Here is a 16585-nt window from a genome sequence, read left to right on the forward strand (position 1 = left end):
TGAGATCTCACAATTTTCAGGTACTTGTGCCTCTTCAAGGGCTTCTTGTTCAATATGTGCCTTTTCAAGGGCTTCTTGTTTAATATGTGCCTCTTTAGGGGCTTTCTACATTATTTGTGCCTCTTCTGGGGCTATAGATTTATCAATTTTAAACTGATCAGTTATTTTTTATGGCCTCTTTTAAAGGCCAAGTTTTTCTTGGATTCTCCTCTTCTATGGAGTTACATCCTTTGAGCCGACAAGTTTACCACGCTTCAGGCGTATCTTAGATTCATTTGTTAACTTCCTTTAGGGACATCAATCCGTGCTGAAGTATTTACAGTTGGGATATATGACTTTGTCATTTTCTTTGTATCAATGAAAGCATCTTGTAATTGATTTGCAAGATTTTGAAAATGAATGATCCTTTGAACTTCTAGTTCACATTGATTTATATGAGGACCAAGATGAGTCAAAGTCAATGCATTCCAAATAATTTCACTCTGTTCTTCTGGAACTGGCTCTTCTCCCCCTAACAGCGGGAAAATTGTCTCATTAAAATGATAATTTGCACAACATATCATTCTACCTTTTAAGCGTATAGGTAGACTAGTCACTAAATAAAAACTTCTGGTTTTGTAATGTACATTCATATGACCTTTTTCCCCGGGGGACCAAGTTGGTCTTACAAGATTCTTCTGGATCTAGTATCGTATAAAGTGTCATTCACATGGAATCAAATATTACTAGTGACATGGTATAAGCTCTTCTGGAGCCTTTAATCAGGTTTCTATCACCTGATATAATATTAACATCGTTTGTCATCAATGTTGTGCAATTAATGAGACAAGAGTTTCATCAAAGTAACAAGTCATAAAACATTGTCATAAAGACATCGTCTTTATAGAGTTGAATAAATATTATTATAGAGAAAGAGTTAAAATCAATGGAAAAATATTAGTCATCGATGATGACATAATAAGTTGTGTAAAAGCAATGAGAGCATATATAACACAATAAAATAAATATGAAAAGATAATTTAAAGTTATATATTTTTTAAATATCTCACACATTTGATTTTGTAAGTGTGGAGCAATTTATCCATGAAATAACTAGGAAGTATTTCAATAATCAAACTAATTGAAGTGATAGATCAATAATTTTATTCAAAATATTATTATGATCTAAATCAATGTACAAAAATTAATTCATAAATCAAAATTTCAAGAGAACATATCATGATTTAAAGCATCTTGTTGTCTCAAAATTTTAATTGAAATACTACAAATCCATCTGAACATATATGTAAAGATATAACATAATATATTGAGAACAATAGTTGAACCTATTGTAATTTCAAAATTATTTTGGATAATGAAATTATTGCATTAATAAAAATACCATATGTGGCAACATGCAATAATATATATTATTTTATATAACTCAAAAGCTTGTAGTCATTGATATTTTAATCTTATAATAGCCAAAAGCCATATAGAAATTTTTTTCATAACCAAAAGTTATGAAGACAATCTCTATTAACAATTACTTCATAGCTACAAACCATGTTCATAATTTTAATTCTTTTATATAACTAGAAGTTATACAAAACAAATTGTTTATTAACAGCTCTATAGCCAGAATCTATAGTTTCAATTTTCTAATTCTCTTGTATAATCAAAAGTCATAAAAAAAATTATCAATTAACAACTATATAATCAGAAACTACATAAACAATTTTTAATTCTATTGTATAACTAGAAGTTATATTATAATATAATTGTCAATTACTTTATGTTATTATAACATTATTCAAATTTTGACTATTCATGGCTTGAAGCTATGAACAAAATCTTTATAGATTAATAAATGATAAAACTCGTATAGCTAAAAGGCATATGAAAAAATATTTGGTTATAAACTTATATTATATATAGCCAAAAGCTATATAATTACTATCAATTATAACTTGAAGTTGTGAAAATGAGAAAATTAATATTTTTTGTACTAGTCAAATGATATGTCAAAGTTGTTAATATGTATCTTCTTATAACCAAAAGCTATAGTTGTTAATATGTATCTTCTTATAACCAAAAGCTATAGAGAACAAAGTTATTAACTAACTATTTTATACAACTTTAAGAAATAACCAAAAATTATAAGAAAAATATTTTATCGCCTAAAGCTATGCAACTATTATTTTTACATTTTGTTGTAATTAGGTAAAAAACTTTTATGAACTAAGGTTATGATAACAAGCATGTGGATATTTTGTACATCAAGCTATACAAATGGGTAAGTGTTTGATAATTTTTTAGGAACTAAGGTTATGATAACATGCATGTGGATATTTTGTACATCAAGCTATACAAATAGGTAAGTGTTTGATAATTTTTTATGAACTCCAATATAGAGTCATTGGTAGAAATATATGCATATAGAAGTGAAATTTAGGTTGTATGAAGGCATGGTATTTATACTTAATATTCTTGTGTTAGAGGTGATATTTTGGAATATTTTATATTCTCTTTGTTTATTGCACAATAATCTTTCTATATGATATAATAATTGACATTAATTTTAATCTTTATTTTCTAATATCTAGAGTAAAATATGTTTGTTATTCATATAGAAAGTTGAGATTTTTGGATAGCATATATACTTATATTTTAAAATTTCTAGATAGTATATTCTAATTTGGTTGTACACGATTTCAATTTTTAAATGTTCTAGAAGCATGTATAAGAATTTATCTTATGCCAAAAAAGGTTTGGACTTACACATTGAGAATTTAATACTAAAATTATGTATTGAAAATATAGGAACCTACATGAGAAAATTAGTTTTTTTAACACATCATTTATTATGATGTGATATTATTTTTAAGATATCTTGTTTATTAAAAAAAAAATAGGGACATAAATATTATATTCATATGGAGATATTTTAAAATCTAGTCTCCTTTTAGATACATATTACCATATTTGTCTTTTCTTATTTGAATATGGAAGACACTTATTCAAATATGGAAAGATTTCATTTTGAATATTGTAATTACTTTTTGGTATATCTTAGAAAAAATATATAACATTTCATAAGATTTTGTACATGAATATCTATGTTGACATATTTTATAATTTTTGGAGATTTGTTATTAATACAATAATATTATTTTGATATTATGGCATGAATGTAAGGAAAGCTTTTTTATTCTTTCACACATATTTTAGTATCATGGTTGATGCAAAATGAAAATTTTGTTTTGATACATTTGAAATATATGGAAACTTGTACAAATATGTATGATGCATATATTTGATTTATGATTGAATTTTCCAAATACATTTTTAAAAAATTTTGATTACATAATTTTTTGGGTCTATGTGAAATATATTAGTTGGTCATATGATTAATAATTTGATTTCATATGTTGATTTTCTTTAAGGCGTGCTTTTTTTTTATGATTGGAAAATTTTGAGTTATATAAAGTAATATATATTATTGTTATCGTCATGCATATATAATATTTTATTAATGCAATAATTTTATTATCTAAGAATAATTTTAAGATTATAATAGGTTCAACTATTGTTTTAAATATATTTTGTTATATCTTTACATATATATTTAGATAGATTTATGGTGTTTCAATTAAAGTTTTGAGACATGGAAAAATTGCAAGATGCTTTACATCATGATGTGTTCTCTTGAAATTTTGATCTATGAATTAATTTTTGCACATCGATTTAGATTATAATAATATTTGGAAAAAATTATTGATCTATCATTACAATTAGTTTGATTATTGCAATCTTTTTAGTTATTTCATGCATAAATTATTTCACGCGTACGAAATCAAATGTGTGAGATATTTAAGAAATATATAAATTTAAATTATCTTTTCCTTTTTTTGTGTTATATATGTTCTCATTGCCTTTACACTTGTTAAGTTGGGTCATCATCAATGACTAGTATTTTTTTGTTGATTTCAATTATTTCTTTATAATAAGATTTCTTCAACCTTATAAGGGCAAGGTCGTTGTGACATATTCTATGAATTGTTATTTTGATGAAACTCTAATCTTATTAATTCTACAACATTGATAATAAAGATGTTAATGTTATATTAGGTAATAAAAACCTTATTAAAGACTCCAAAATAGCTCATACTATGTCACTAGTATTATTTGAGTCCATGCAAATGACACTTTGTACTATGCATGACCCTGAAGAATCTTGCAAGACCAACTTGGTCCCTCAAGGTAAACAATGATGCCTTAATTCATTGTAAAGTCTTATGGAGTTACATTATAAAACCAAAAATTTTTTATCTAATGACTAGTTCATTCTACACTTGAAAAGTAGAATGACATGTTGTGCAGATTTCATTTTCATGAGACAATTTTCTCTCTGTTAGGGGGAGAAAAGCCAGTTCCAAAAGAACGACATGAAATTATTTAGAATGCATTGACTTTGACTTGTCTTGATCCTCATACTAATTAGTGTGAACTAGAAGTTCAAAAGATTATTCATTCACAAGGACTTGCAAGTCAACTATCATATGTTTTCACTAATGGAAAGAAAGCAACAAAGTCATTTATACTAACTATAAATATTCCAGCATGGATTGATGTCCCTAAAAGAAAATTAAATAATGAGTACTCTAAGGCACACCTAAAGCGTTGTAGACCCATCGGCTCAAAAGACTCAATTCTCCATAAGAGGAAAACACAAAGAAAACACTTGAAAACTTGGTACTCTCAAAAAGGCTACAAAATGACTTATCAATTCTAAGTAACTCCTAAAAAGGTACAAATAAAAAAAAATAGCCTATGAAGAGGCTCAAATAAAACAAATAGCCCTTGGAGAGACATATGTTAAACAATTAGCCCCAGAAGAGGCACATATTATACAATTAGATGTACCTAAATATGATGAGATCTCAATTAGTTATTTACATTCAAGAAAAAAAATGGAATTGAAATACCTTTATTCTCTTTCTAATTGATCATTGATATCATAAGAAATGATAATGACCATGAACCACAAAGTGTAGAAGAATGCTAACATAGAAATTAAAGATTGGTCAAAATAGATGAAATGTATCCAGGCATAATTAAACACGTTAAAAAAACAAGAAGTATTTAGACCTATAGTCTAGATGCTTGAAGTTGTTAAGCTCATCAGATATAAATGGGTATTTGTGAGAAAGTGCAATGAGAAAAATGAAATCATGAGATATAAAGCATAACTCATAGCTCAATGTTTTTCGCAGAGACCTATCGTTGACTATGACAAAACATATTCTCCTATGATGGACATAACCATATTTAGATATTTAATTTATTTAGTAGTCTCAAAAGGTCTGGATATGCGTCTCATAGATGTTGTTACTGCATATTTATCGATCTTTAGATAACGACATACATATGAAAAGCCTTGAAAGATTTCAAATGCTTGAAGCAAGTAATTCAAAATATTACAACATATGCTCAATTAAGTGACTAAGATCCTTTTATGGATTAAGTAATCCAAAGGCATGTGACACAATCACCTTACTGAATATTTAGTTAGGGAATGATATGTGCCTTTGCATATTCATTAAGAAATCAACAATTAGATTTACAATTGTTATAATATATGTGGAATATTTTAATTTTGTTGGAACTCCTGAAGAGCTCATAAGAATAGTTGACTATTTGAAAAATAAATTTGAAATGAAAGACCTTAGAAAAACAAAATTTTGTCTTAGTTTGTAGAACGAGTACTTTCCAAATAAAGTGCTAATTAATTAGTCAACATATACAAGGAAAGTCTTGAAGTATTTTCATATAGATAAATAATATCCACTAAGTCCCCCATGGTTACTCATTCACTTAAAGTGAACAAGGACTTTTTTCATCCTAAAGAGGATAATGAAGAACTGTTTGCTCCAAAAGTACCTTATTTTAGTGTAATTGAGGGCATTGACATATCTGGTAAATTGTACAAAATTAGATATATCTTCTTCTATGAATTTACTAGAAAGATATAGTTCTACATCAACTAGAAGATATTGGAGTCCAAGGAAAAAGAGTAAGTATTTGCTACTAGCCTGTATGCTAATTTGCCACCTTCCTAATGATTCTATTAAAGCGGACAATGGTAATTACTTCTTTAATTCATGAAGCAAAAAGTAAGTTGGGAATATGTGTGGTTGAGATCTATAATCCAATATATTTGAGAGTCATGCAAACTATCTTCCATTAAAGACAATTTGACAATACTTTATGAAGATAATGTTGCACACATCGCATAAATTAAAGAATGATGAATTAAGAGTGATAGAATTAAGCATGTATCGCACAAGTTCTTTTACATTCATCAACTCCAAAAGAGTGGTGAAATTATTATTCAACAAGTAAGATCAAGTGACAATTTAGTAGACCTATTCACAAAGGCATTATCAACTACGATCGCTCATTAGGATGCATCAACTCAAATATCTCTATGTTGAGCAACTAGAGAACATATAATCATGTCAACATGAAGGAAAGCAAATTTTATCACTACGTTGTACTCTTTTTCCCTTCATCTAGGATTTGTCCTATTGGGTTTACTAGTAAGCTATGTTTTTAATAAATTAGTCGTAGTAACCCAAAAGAATATTAATACTCTTTTTTCTTCACTAGGGTTTTTCCCATATGGTTTTTCCTGGTAAGGATTTAATGATACATATTCTAAAAGTGGTTGTCATCCAAGAGGGAGTGTTATAAATATTTATGGTAGTTTGTGGATGACAATACCATTACCATATTTGTACTCTTACCATCTTGGTATTATCCCTTAACTATAAATAAGGGTTTATGAATTAATAAAGAAAGACCTAGCAATTAAGTTATTCTCTCTTATTTCTTTCTTCTTCTCTTTTAATTTTCACATTTATTTTATAACACCTAATAATTTTTATATTTCTATTCAAATATCAATAATTTAGGGCACAAAGGGATATGAATATTAATTTCATGGATATTTAATTATCATTTCCCATAAATATCATACAATTTTAAATATAGCATAAAGGTAAATGCTGAAAAAAATTTATTCATAATAAGTAGTGCAAAGAAATGATACAATCCATTTATATTCTTTTATTATTAAATATTACTATATCATATATTTATATTTTGTTTTTTTTCAAAACCTAATTTAATATATGTATTATTACCTATTTTTATCATTTTTTTAAGTTCTATTCAATTTTATTTTATTTTTATTACTTGTTAGTCATGATTTTTCTTTGTTTTTAATTTCCACCTTTCCATAAAATCAAATAATCAATATTTTCATATGATATTTTCATGAATTATTTTAGTATCTCATTTTAAATTTTTAGGATCTTCTGGAGTAAATCTGTTGGGCACAAAATTGGTTGCATTAATCATAAAAATTAGATAGACACAAAGTATAAAATGACTTCATCCATGAATAAGTTAATCATCTGTTTAAATCAAAATACAAGGAAAACATGCAAAATCCCTGAGAGGCCAAATAGTTAACTCCTCATGTTGAGGAAAGTTGGTAGATAACAATGGGACTCCTCACACTATGAGTGCCATCGGTCCACACCAGCGATGCAGATACCTTTGGTTGTTTATCCAATGCTTCTCCTGAAACCGTTACCACTAAAGATTTTTTCTCATTTAATGAGGTGAAGGAGAGAACGTTAGGATTTACTTGGACTTTCATGAGAGGATCTGCAGTGATCTTTGCTTGGTAAGTAGAATTGGCCTGGCCAACATTGGTAACTGTTCTCAGAAAACTAATGTTAAAAGGCTTGTGTTGGTCAGCTGGAGATGCCATGGAAGGATAGTTGAGATCCTTTACGGCACCTTCAGTAACACCTGTAGTACAAGTGGTAGTGTTGTCACCTGATATGAGCCTTACTGTCCTTGTGTCATAGCCCATTCCGCACATCATCTTTGTGTAGTCATCCTTAAAGGCTTCATAAACCAGACCAGGATCTATGGCTTGCGCTGGATTAATATGCCCAGATCCATAGCCAAATTCAGCAGCTGGATTTGCAGTAGCATTCATGGGCCAGGCTATAAATAAGAAATTCGTAAGCTTAGAGCATATTTAAGATTTATTTTTTATTTTTCAAACAATCTCAACAAAGCTAGCTGGGACCCCTTTTACCAGTAGTCATAAGAGCAGATCGGATGGCGGAAGGAGACCAGTCTGGGTGGAAAGTCTTAACGTAAGCAGCAGCTCCAGCAGCATGGGGGCAAGACATGGACGTTCCTGATAGCATACTGTATTTAGCTCTCCTCTTGTCGTACTTCATAATTGGAACAATTGGGGAAAATGCCGCCAAGATATTTACTCCGGGAGCACTTATATCTGGCTGCAACAATATTTAAGAGAACCCAGTAAATAAAAACATGAAATGAAACAAAAACTATGACAGGCTCTAGATGTGAACTTGGGTGTACCTTTATAATCTCAGCTATGATATTGCTTGGCCCTCGTGATGAAAATGAAGCCAGCATGGGCGCAGAAAGATCTTTGATGGACTCACTTTTCAATATGTCCGCTTCTGCTTTTCTGTAGATTACTAAGAATCTTAGAATTGTATTTCTTTTTCAATGAAAGATGATGGAATAATCATAAACCAACGGACAAACTGGTACTTCACAGGAACAATTAAAATAGGTATTTCAATGTTAATATCCTCACTCGGTGGAATTGGCGTAGGCCTCAACCATTGCAAATTCTCGTTCCCCTAAGTCTGATACAGGCAAGGGGAATATAGAACGACCGTCTTCTCGTCTGATTACGCCACGGGCTCCAAAACCTAGAGCCACATTTACTACAGGGCTTCTACACAGTAAAATATTTCCGTTTGCTATAATTTTCTGTAGACAGGGTACATCACAATCCCTGAAATTCATCAATGATTCCATCAGTTTCATATATTTTCTTCAAATCCCTCAACTATCACAATAATTTCATCAATCTTATATACTTTCTTTTTGAAGCAAGTTCAAGGTTCATTGGACTTGGAGAGCAGAACTTACAGGGCAGGATTGTTATGACAAACACTAGAATTTGGAAGAACTTTCCCATATACAAGGGGAAACTTGGTTCCATTCAACGCAAAAGTATTAATTGAACGACCCTATATACATACAGAAAATATTGTAGAATTCAAATGGTAAGAAGCTTAACTAAGATTATGTAAGACATATCAAGAACATCAACCCTTATGTATATATATATTAATGGTTAAAAGATCAAATTGAAGTGGAATTGAGAATACATACATTTATTATTTTTCCATCCCCAAGAACAACCTTGGTAACAAATGCACGGTCAGTGGTGCTTGCAGCTACACTGACCATCCATGGAGCAACGCTTCCGACTGAACCTGATGATGGACCACTATTTCCTGCAGAATTCAATGTTAAAATACCTTTCACCATAGCATGAAAAGCACCAATTGCTATGGGGTCTGCATCCAAAGGAGTGGCTCCAGAAGCGGGTCCTAATGATACGGTAATGATGTCAACCCCATCAGAAATGGCATCGTCGAAGGCAGCCAAGATATCTGCACTCTGGCATCCGTATTCAGAACAAACTTTGTACACAGCTATTCTTGCAGAAGGAACCCCTCCTCTTGCATTTCCTTGTGCCAGCTCAAAAAAGCTCACATCTTCTACTTTGTTGCCAGCTGCTGTGGAGGCTGTGTGGGTTCCATGACCGATAGGGTCCCTTGCAGAATCATCATAAATGTATGTTCGAGCTCCAATTACCTTCCTGTAAAAATCAAGTTGTAACAAAACCAAAGACTAGTTCAATAACAGACACCAAAGGGGCCCCTGGAAAGATGAGGTTTGAATTTAATCAAATAAAGACAATAATATAATTAAGAAGCTAACTTGTTGCAAGTGAAATTTTTGCCGCCTTGACAAACACCTTTCCATTTTTTTGGAATTGAACTAAAACCTTCATCACTAAAGCTTTGTGATTCAGGCCAGATTCCAGAGTCAATAACACCTATAATAGTATCACTCTCAACAGTGGGATTCCGTTTAACGGTTTCAGACAATCCCATGAATTCCCAAGACCTTGTTGTGTGAAGTTGGAGAAGTCTATTTGGGAAAATAGACACCACTCCCTCCATGCCTGCATAACATATAAAACATCATTAAAATATATATACATATATATATTCCTCCTAATTAAGCAAGGATTTTGCATTAAGTACTAGCCACTCTTTCTCTTTGTTTTTCCGTGAGCTGAGCTGCAAATCCATTGAAACTCCTTTTATAGCTTCTTAACAAGGAGTCTTTTGAAGAACTAGAAAGCACAAAATAAGATTAGAATTAAAGGTACTTACATGGCAATTGTTATTTTAATACCAAATGGTCGATATGTAAAATTTACCTTCCATCAAGAGCAGTTTCAAGAATGCTAAGGTGTTGGGACAATGGTGAGGATTCCCCTTCACGAAGGGATCCAAGATACGCTATGTAAACCTGCATAAAAATCAAGATCTAAGTGTTATTTAATCCATCTATATGTCCAGTGCTTAAGAAAATAAGAAGAAATGTCATAAATTAAAAGGTCTTATGTAAGGGCTAATATGGTGCCTGTCCCATTCCAAAATACAAAGCAAAATAAAATCAGAAGAATGACTGTAAAACCACAAAAATATGACTGGCCTTGCTTTCTTCATCAGCAGCACCACCTTGGAAGATGATTATGAAAATAAAAACAATGAAGCAAACATGTTGAAGAAAAGAGAACCCAGCCATGGTTGAATTCTTTGAATTGTAATAGTGCTGTTATTTTCACTACCCCAACTCCAGCTAGGTTATATATATATATATGAAGTTTTTTTTTTTCTTTTCCTGTTTGGGATAAATCAGAATTTCTATATATACTATTGACATATATGGTCAGTTGGGTTATGTTCGAAACTACTAAGGAAAGAAAACAAAAATGTTAAGAAAACTGTTTTTCTTATATTTGATTTTCCTATGGAAACATAATAAAAAAATCAAATATAATTAAAACTACTAAAAATTTATGCATTTTCAAATTATTTAATCTTTATATCGATGAATTAAAGTAAAAGAAATGGATTTCAAATAGCATAAAAATAAATAAAAAATAAAAAATTTGTTTCTTTTTTTTTCCTCTCTATTTTCTTTCTTTCCCTCAAATTTTCCGAAAACCAAACATAACGAAAAGGAAAAATAAAATTAAAACATTAACATATGTAAGGAATATTTTGATACTTTTCTCTCTTCAACTTGAACGAATTTACAACAATTCCTCCCTTTATTTAATATAGAAATAATTTATTTCTTTGTCTAGTTTCAATAGACGGATTCTTTTACAAAGAATATTCCCATAAAAGTTGTTACCTAAAACATCTTCACCTTGTGGTGGCTGATCAGTGGCTATCTCACGTTAAGCTTTTAAACTTTGTCCTTCTTTCATATTAGTCATGCATCCTCTTTCACGTTTTCAATTGATTCATTCATATCATGCATGGTTTAATTCACGGTAGCTAGTAACGTGGAATAAATATCAAGCAAACATAGAATAAATAAATAAATAAATAAAAGGGTTATTAATTAGCAAAACATAAAAAGGAAAAAATAAATTTAAAATTCTCTCTAGACCAAAGTGCCAAATGAACAAAATTTAAAACCTAAAACTAAGCAAAACCCTACCCTTGATTATTTGGTGTTCATAAAAATAGTGATAATGAAAGAATTAATTATTCTTTAAGGCTTTGGATTATTTGATTAACGAGATTAAAAAAAAAATGATGTTTGGGTCATTAGTATGCATGACCGATAATATGATAAAATCTCGATAAATTAATAACTTTGATTGAATAATATTTTTTACCAGTTCTGACTCGAAGCCAATAAACTAAATTATTAATTTGATAAATTTATAAGATAACACATCATGGAAAAATACTAGTAGTTTCATGTAAAATTCATTTGCTATTGGTTCAAGGGTCAAATAAATAAGCAAATTTGACCTAGGCCAAAACAAACAAATAAGAAACAAAACAAATAAAGAAAGGGTACTTATCGAATTGATTGGCTGAGGTGTGACAATGCACTATCATTAAAGTAGATCCACCCTCCTTGAGGTTTCAACCTTGATGCAACACTAGATATGAGCAAGGTATGGAGTGCAAGACATGTTCTATAAGAGCAAGCCTAGAGTACAATGAATGCAGCACTGGTAGGTGCAACCTCGGAAGAATGGCAACAGCAGTGTGAGCACTATAATAATGGATGTAGCCGTGCAAGAGAGAAGTAGATCTAAAGGGCAACAAAGGATCAATCTCAGGAGAGCAAGAGAGAGGCAGTAGCAATGGATTGACCTCTAGTATGGTAGTTTGTTTATCAATCTGAAGGAAGCTCTTTGAAGGCACAGGTTGAAAGGAAGTAAAAGGAAATGGGAAGCAAATTCAAAATTATAAATATAAAACTAAGGGGATGTAAGGCTTTTATAGGCAAAGTTCTAATGCGACTTTCTTATAAATGTTGAATATTCACAATAAAAATTTAATTAAATTAATTAACATATTCACAAGACTGTAGACTCGTATTTTTCACGTGCATCCCCACTCTATAGCGAGACTAGTTTTCTTTATGAAAAACTGATTTTTATAACCACTTATTTTTATTTAAAAAAATAAAATAAAATAAGAAATAAAACCCTTTTAAAAATGACTCCTTGTTTTTGGAAAAATATGTCTTTGAAAAACCCGAGTCTAAGTTCGAAGTCAGGCTACCATCGAAAAGGTACAATAAAGGTAGCACCCCTTCAAGCTCTAGTTTGGGCTTAAAGGTTGCACAGGAGATAATAAACAAGGTCTCTAGTTTGGGCTAACTGATTAATTAAATGGCTCTATGTAGTTAACTAATCAATTAGAACCAGTATTGGGCTAGATTAAGTAATCCAAGCCTTGATGGGCTTAAGTGACTTAAGCCCAATGGGCAATCCTATAAATACCCCTTTAAAGTTTAGGGTTTTCTAATGACTTTTGGTGAGAGTTGTCTTCCACCTCCAAAAAAAGAAAAAGTCATAGCCTCCTTTATTCCAAGGCCCACACTTTGGAGTGCCAAGGCAGAAGATCTTGGGTGTACGAGACCTCCTTGGATGCAGGGCTATAACGCACAAGAGATGCACAGGACGTGTGCATGGGAATTGGACGAGATGTGCACAAGGCATGTTTTTCAACGAATGAATTTTGATCTGGGAACATCCATATCACAAGTATGAGTTTCAAATCTCTAGATCTATGATTTCTGTGATATCAATATTAGTTTTTGAAGCCATTATTTTCCATTGCATTAGATCTAAAAAATCCTAGGGATAGATGCATGCACCCTATGAAATCTAAGGCATGGGAATGAAGTAATCCAGGGTTCCCAACGTATCTACCATCATTGCTCCACGTCCCCCACAACACTCCATTGTTGCTCCATAACATGATCTCCATACTCTAAGCTTTACAACATAAATCTAAAGAAAAAATGAAATAAGACTTACAAGTTTGAATATCCACCAAAGGTAAAAGATTTTTCTCTGAGAGTTTGAGATGAGGTTTTCAAACTATTGTCCTCTTAATATAAAAATAAAATTAAAAAAAATGGAAGGAAAGTAGATGTTCAAATTAAAAAAATTTCCTGTTAACATAAGATCTTCCTTTGATACCAAGTAGAAAAAAAGAAAGGAAATAAAATAGTGTTTAGGAAAAGTGAGAAAAATACATTTTTGAAAAATGAAACTTCCTATTAAAATATTTCTTTGAAAAAGAAAAAAAAAATCAAAGAAATAGGAAGGTTAAACTTCAAGACCCACATCATAGACATGGAAGACATGTACATGATTTGTCTTGAAGTAAGGGCATTTGTAGACCTCAAAATTTTTAGTGAATTAAATTATCACTAAATTGGTCTTCAAAATTATAGCTTCCCAATTCAACTAAATTTGGGCTCAACAAGTGATTAAGTCACACACACATTTGACATGTGGCATATATTCAAAATGTGACACATGGCAAAATTTGGAAGGCTACAAAATTTGGTCTTACAAATAAAATCATATCTTCCAATTAAAGTCAAAAGAGAATTAAAAATAAATATTCTCTTGTTGGCAAATTTCCTTAATGAAGAAGACAAGTTGCTAAAATCAAAGAACCAAATTCTTTGAATTAAGCAACTAAATCTTGAGGAATTCTAAAATTTAATTTCTTAATTTCACCTATAAATAAGAGTGACTTACTTCAATGAGGGGACCTCTTCAAATCGGAAAAACAACTCTACACAAGAAAAGAGGTTTTACAAAGAAAAAAAGGTTTCACAAAATCTCCTTGCAAATCTTAGAAATTAAAAAGTGTTACACATGCAATCTGTCTTTCAACAAGTTCATTTGAGAACAAGCCACTTATGGCCCTATTGACCTCCAAAATAAAAATAAAAACATTTTCATCATCGTCTTTCAAATTGTGATCAAGGTGAAATAATCAAAGGGAAATATTCTTTTGTAAAATAATATTACCACAAAGATTGTACCCCTATAATTATTAATTTTAATAAAAAAAAATTGTTTCGCATATTTTTCTATTGTTTTGCTTACATTGCTAGACTTTCACGAAATTTGTGCGTACAACATTTTATATATATAAGGAAGACTTTGAAGGAAATGCCCAAAAAAAAACATGAAACATAAGAAAAAAATAGAGCAAAGAATAGAACCCGCTAAAAAAATATAATAAAGAAAAGAAAGCTAGGTCTACTAACAAAATAATCTAAATCTAATATGAAATTATCAAATCAAATAGGACATACATCATCAATCTTGATGGGCATCTAAATACATGAAAAAATTCAATTTAAAAAGGCATAAAATTAATTCCTAAGTTTATCTCAAGTTAATTATATGTAAGAAAGAGTGACCATCAAATGACTACAATTTCTATTTAATTAATCAATAGTCATATTAACTTTAATTAACCTCCAAATTTCAAGAATCAAACAATAAAAAAGAAACCAAATTAGTGTATGCCTTAAGCCAAGTTGCAAGAATCAAAATAATAAAGAATTATATTAGCAAGTGTTAGAGTATCATTTGTTGGATATTCCCAAATTGATTCCAATTAATCCAGATTACTCCAAAGTTGTAAAGTATTTCGTAACACCATGATCTTCCACTTGATGACTCTTCTTGTGTCTAGGCATTGAGATGGTGGAGATCTAAACGATGGGGGTTAGGGTTTTCTTTCTAGATTGAATAGAAGAATGGTAAGACCAAAAAACCCTAACCTCTAAAGGGGTATTTATAGGTTTGCTACTTGGCTTAAGTGACTTAAGCCCACTATGGGCTTGAGTCACTTAATCTAGCCTAAAAAGGTTTCTAATTGATTAATTAACCATATAGGGCTCTAATTAATCAATTAGTCCAATCCAAATATACCAGTGACTTATCCTAATGCAACTTTGTGTAATTACCAAAACACCCTTATGCATAGAAGTGAACTAAAAACTCATCCAACCCTTATAAACCGTGTCATCAAGGAATATAAGCTCAAAGCAGAAACCACTGCAACCCATAAGAGTACTAACTGGCTCATAATCAAATTTTGAAATTCACTCAACATCCTACTATAGAGAGTCAAGTGCACTTCAATATCTTGTATATTACAATGAGATACCAAGTGCTTGAGTTTGTGACCTATTATCCATTTCATGCAGACTCTCCATGAATTAGAGTTCGTAATCTAACAAAATAGTACTATCATCTATCAATATTATCCTTGAATTATAGATTTCACTTATTATGTGATCAACTAACATACTCTAGCTCAAAGGATATTGAGCATATGTCAAATTTTACTAAAGAAATTATTGTGGCTACAGATTTCATGATCACATGTCCTTTAGATCAACCAATGGGTCACACCATCTCAATCCCATGAGATATCATAGTGCCTCTATTGAGAATACCTATTACCACCAGTCTCCATCAATAGTGACCTAATCCATATGGATATATGACCAGTTTAGGGTTTCACCCATAGGTCAAAGTCTCTTGTTGATTTTGGCGCAAGCTCAATATCCTCTTAAGGTTGAGAGTCCATGCAGTATAATAGCTTGGTGGATCATGACGTCATGATTCGCCATAGGTCCTGTCCAATGGGCATCACATACACTAGTGCACTCAACATGGGAAACCCATCCCGACGGTCAAAAAAAGTCATCCCTCCAATTAGGAGGTGATGCATTATAATCTCTACTAAATTGCCCAAATCCATTAACCAACTGTGGGCAACCTATTTACTTACAAGGAACCCATGACTTATATTTTCTATGTAACTCCTAATGCACCCAAGTCATGTACAATGTAAGAGACATGGGTTGAATGTAAAAGATGTGGGTTGAATGTTCAAATATATGTCAATACACCAAAATGATAGTAAGGAGACACTTAAATCTAATTTTATTACATCATGTCTTTCTTTTAGGGGCTCAATCCCAACAACATTTTTCTCATCATCAAAATAAAAATAGTCAAAACTCCATT

At 30.9% G+C, this 16585-nt stretch overlaps 1 protein-coding gene across 1 annotated transcript; it reads right to left on the minus strand.

Annotated features, from left to right (window-relative positions):
* Nucleotides 1-7522: 7522 nt before the first annotated feature.
* LOC117916964 (subtilisin-like protease SBT4.4) lies at nucleotides 7523-10497 on the minus strand. Its single transcript, XM_034833205.1, has 9 exons — nucleotides 10409-10497; nucleotides 10230-10321; nucleotides 9901-10147; nucleotides 9286-9778; nucleotides 9040-9140; nucleotides 8699-8902; nucleotides 8455-8566; nucleotides 8159-8366; nucleotides 7523-8064 (listed from the first exon to the last, which is right to left on the minus strand). Exons 3-9 carry the CDS (start codon nucleotides 10143-10145, stop codon nucleotides 7523-7525), a joined length of 1905 nt encoding a protein of 634 aa, XP_034689096.1. The 5' UTR covers nucleotides 10146-10147; nucleotides 10230-10321; nucleotides 10409-10497.
* Nucleotides 10498-16585: the final 6088 nt, after the last annotated feature.

The sequence above is a fragment of the Vitis riparia genome, chromosome 6 (genome assembly GCF_004353265.1).
Source record: "Vitis riparia cultivar Riparia Gloire de Montpellier isolate 1030 chromosome 6, EGFV_Vit.rip_1.0, whole genome shotgun sequence".
NCBI classification, from domain to species: Eukaryota; Viridiplantae; Streptophyta; class Magnoliopsida; order Vitales; family Vitaceae; genus Vitis; species Vitis riparia.

Coding starts and splice junctions, on each gene's coding strand:
- LOC117916964 (XM_034833205.1), bottom strand. CDS start 10,145: ATGGAGGGAGTGGTGTCTATTTTCCCAAATAGACTTCTCCAACTTCAC. Junction 9,141..9,285: donor GGGATGGAAAAATAATAAAT/GTATGTATTCTC, acceptor GTATGTATATAG/GGTCGTTCAATTAATACTTT. Junction 8,065..8,158: donor ATCTGCTCTTATGACTACTG/GTAAAAGGGGTC, acceptor TCTTATTTATAG/CCTGGCCCATGAATGCTACT.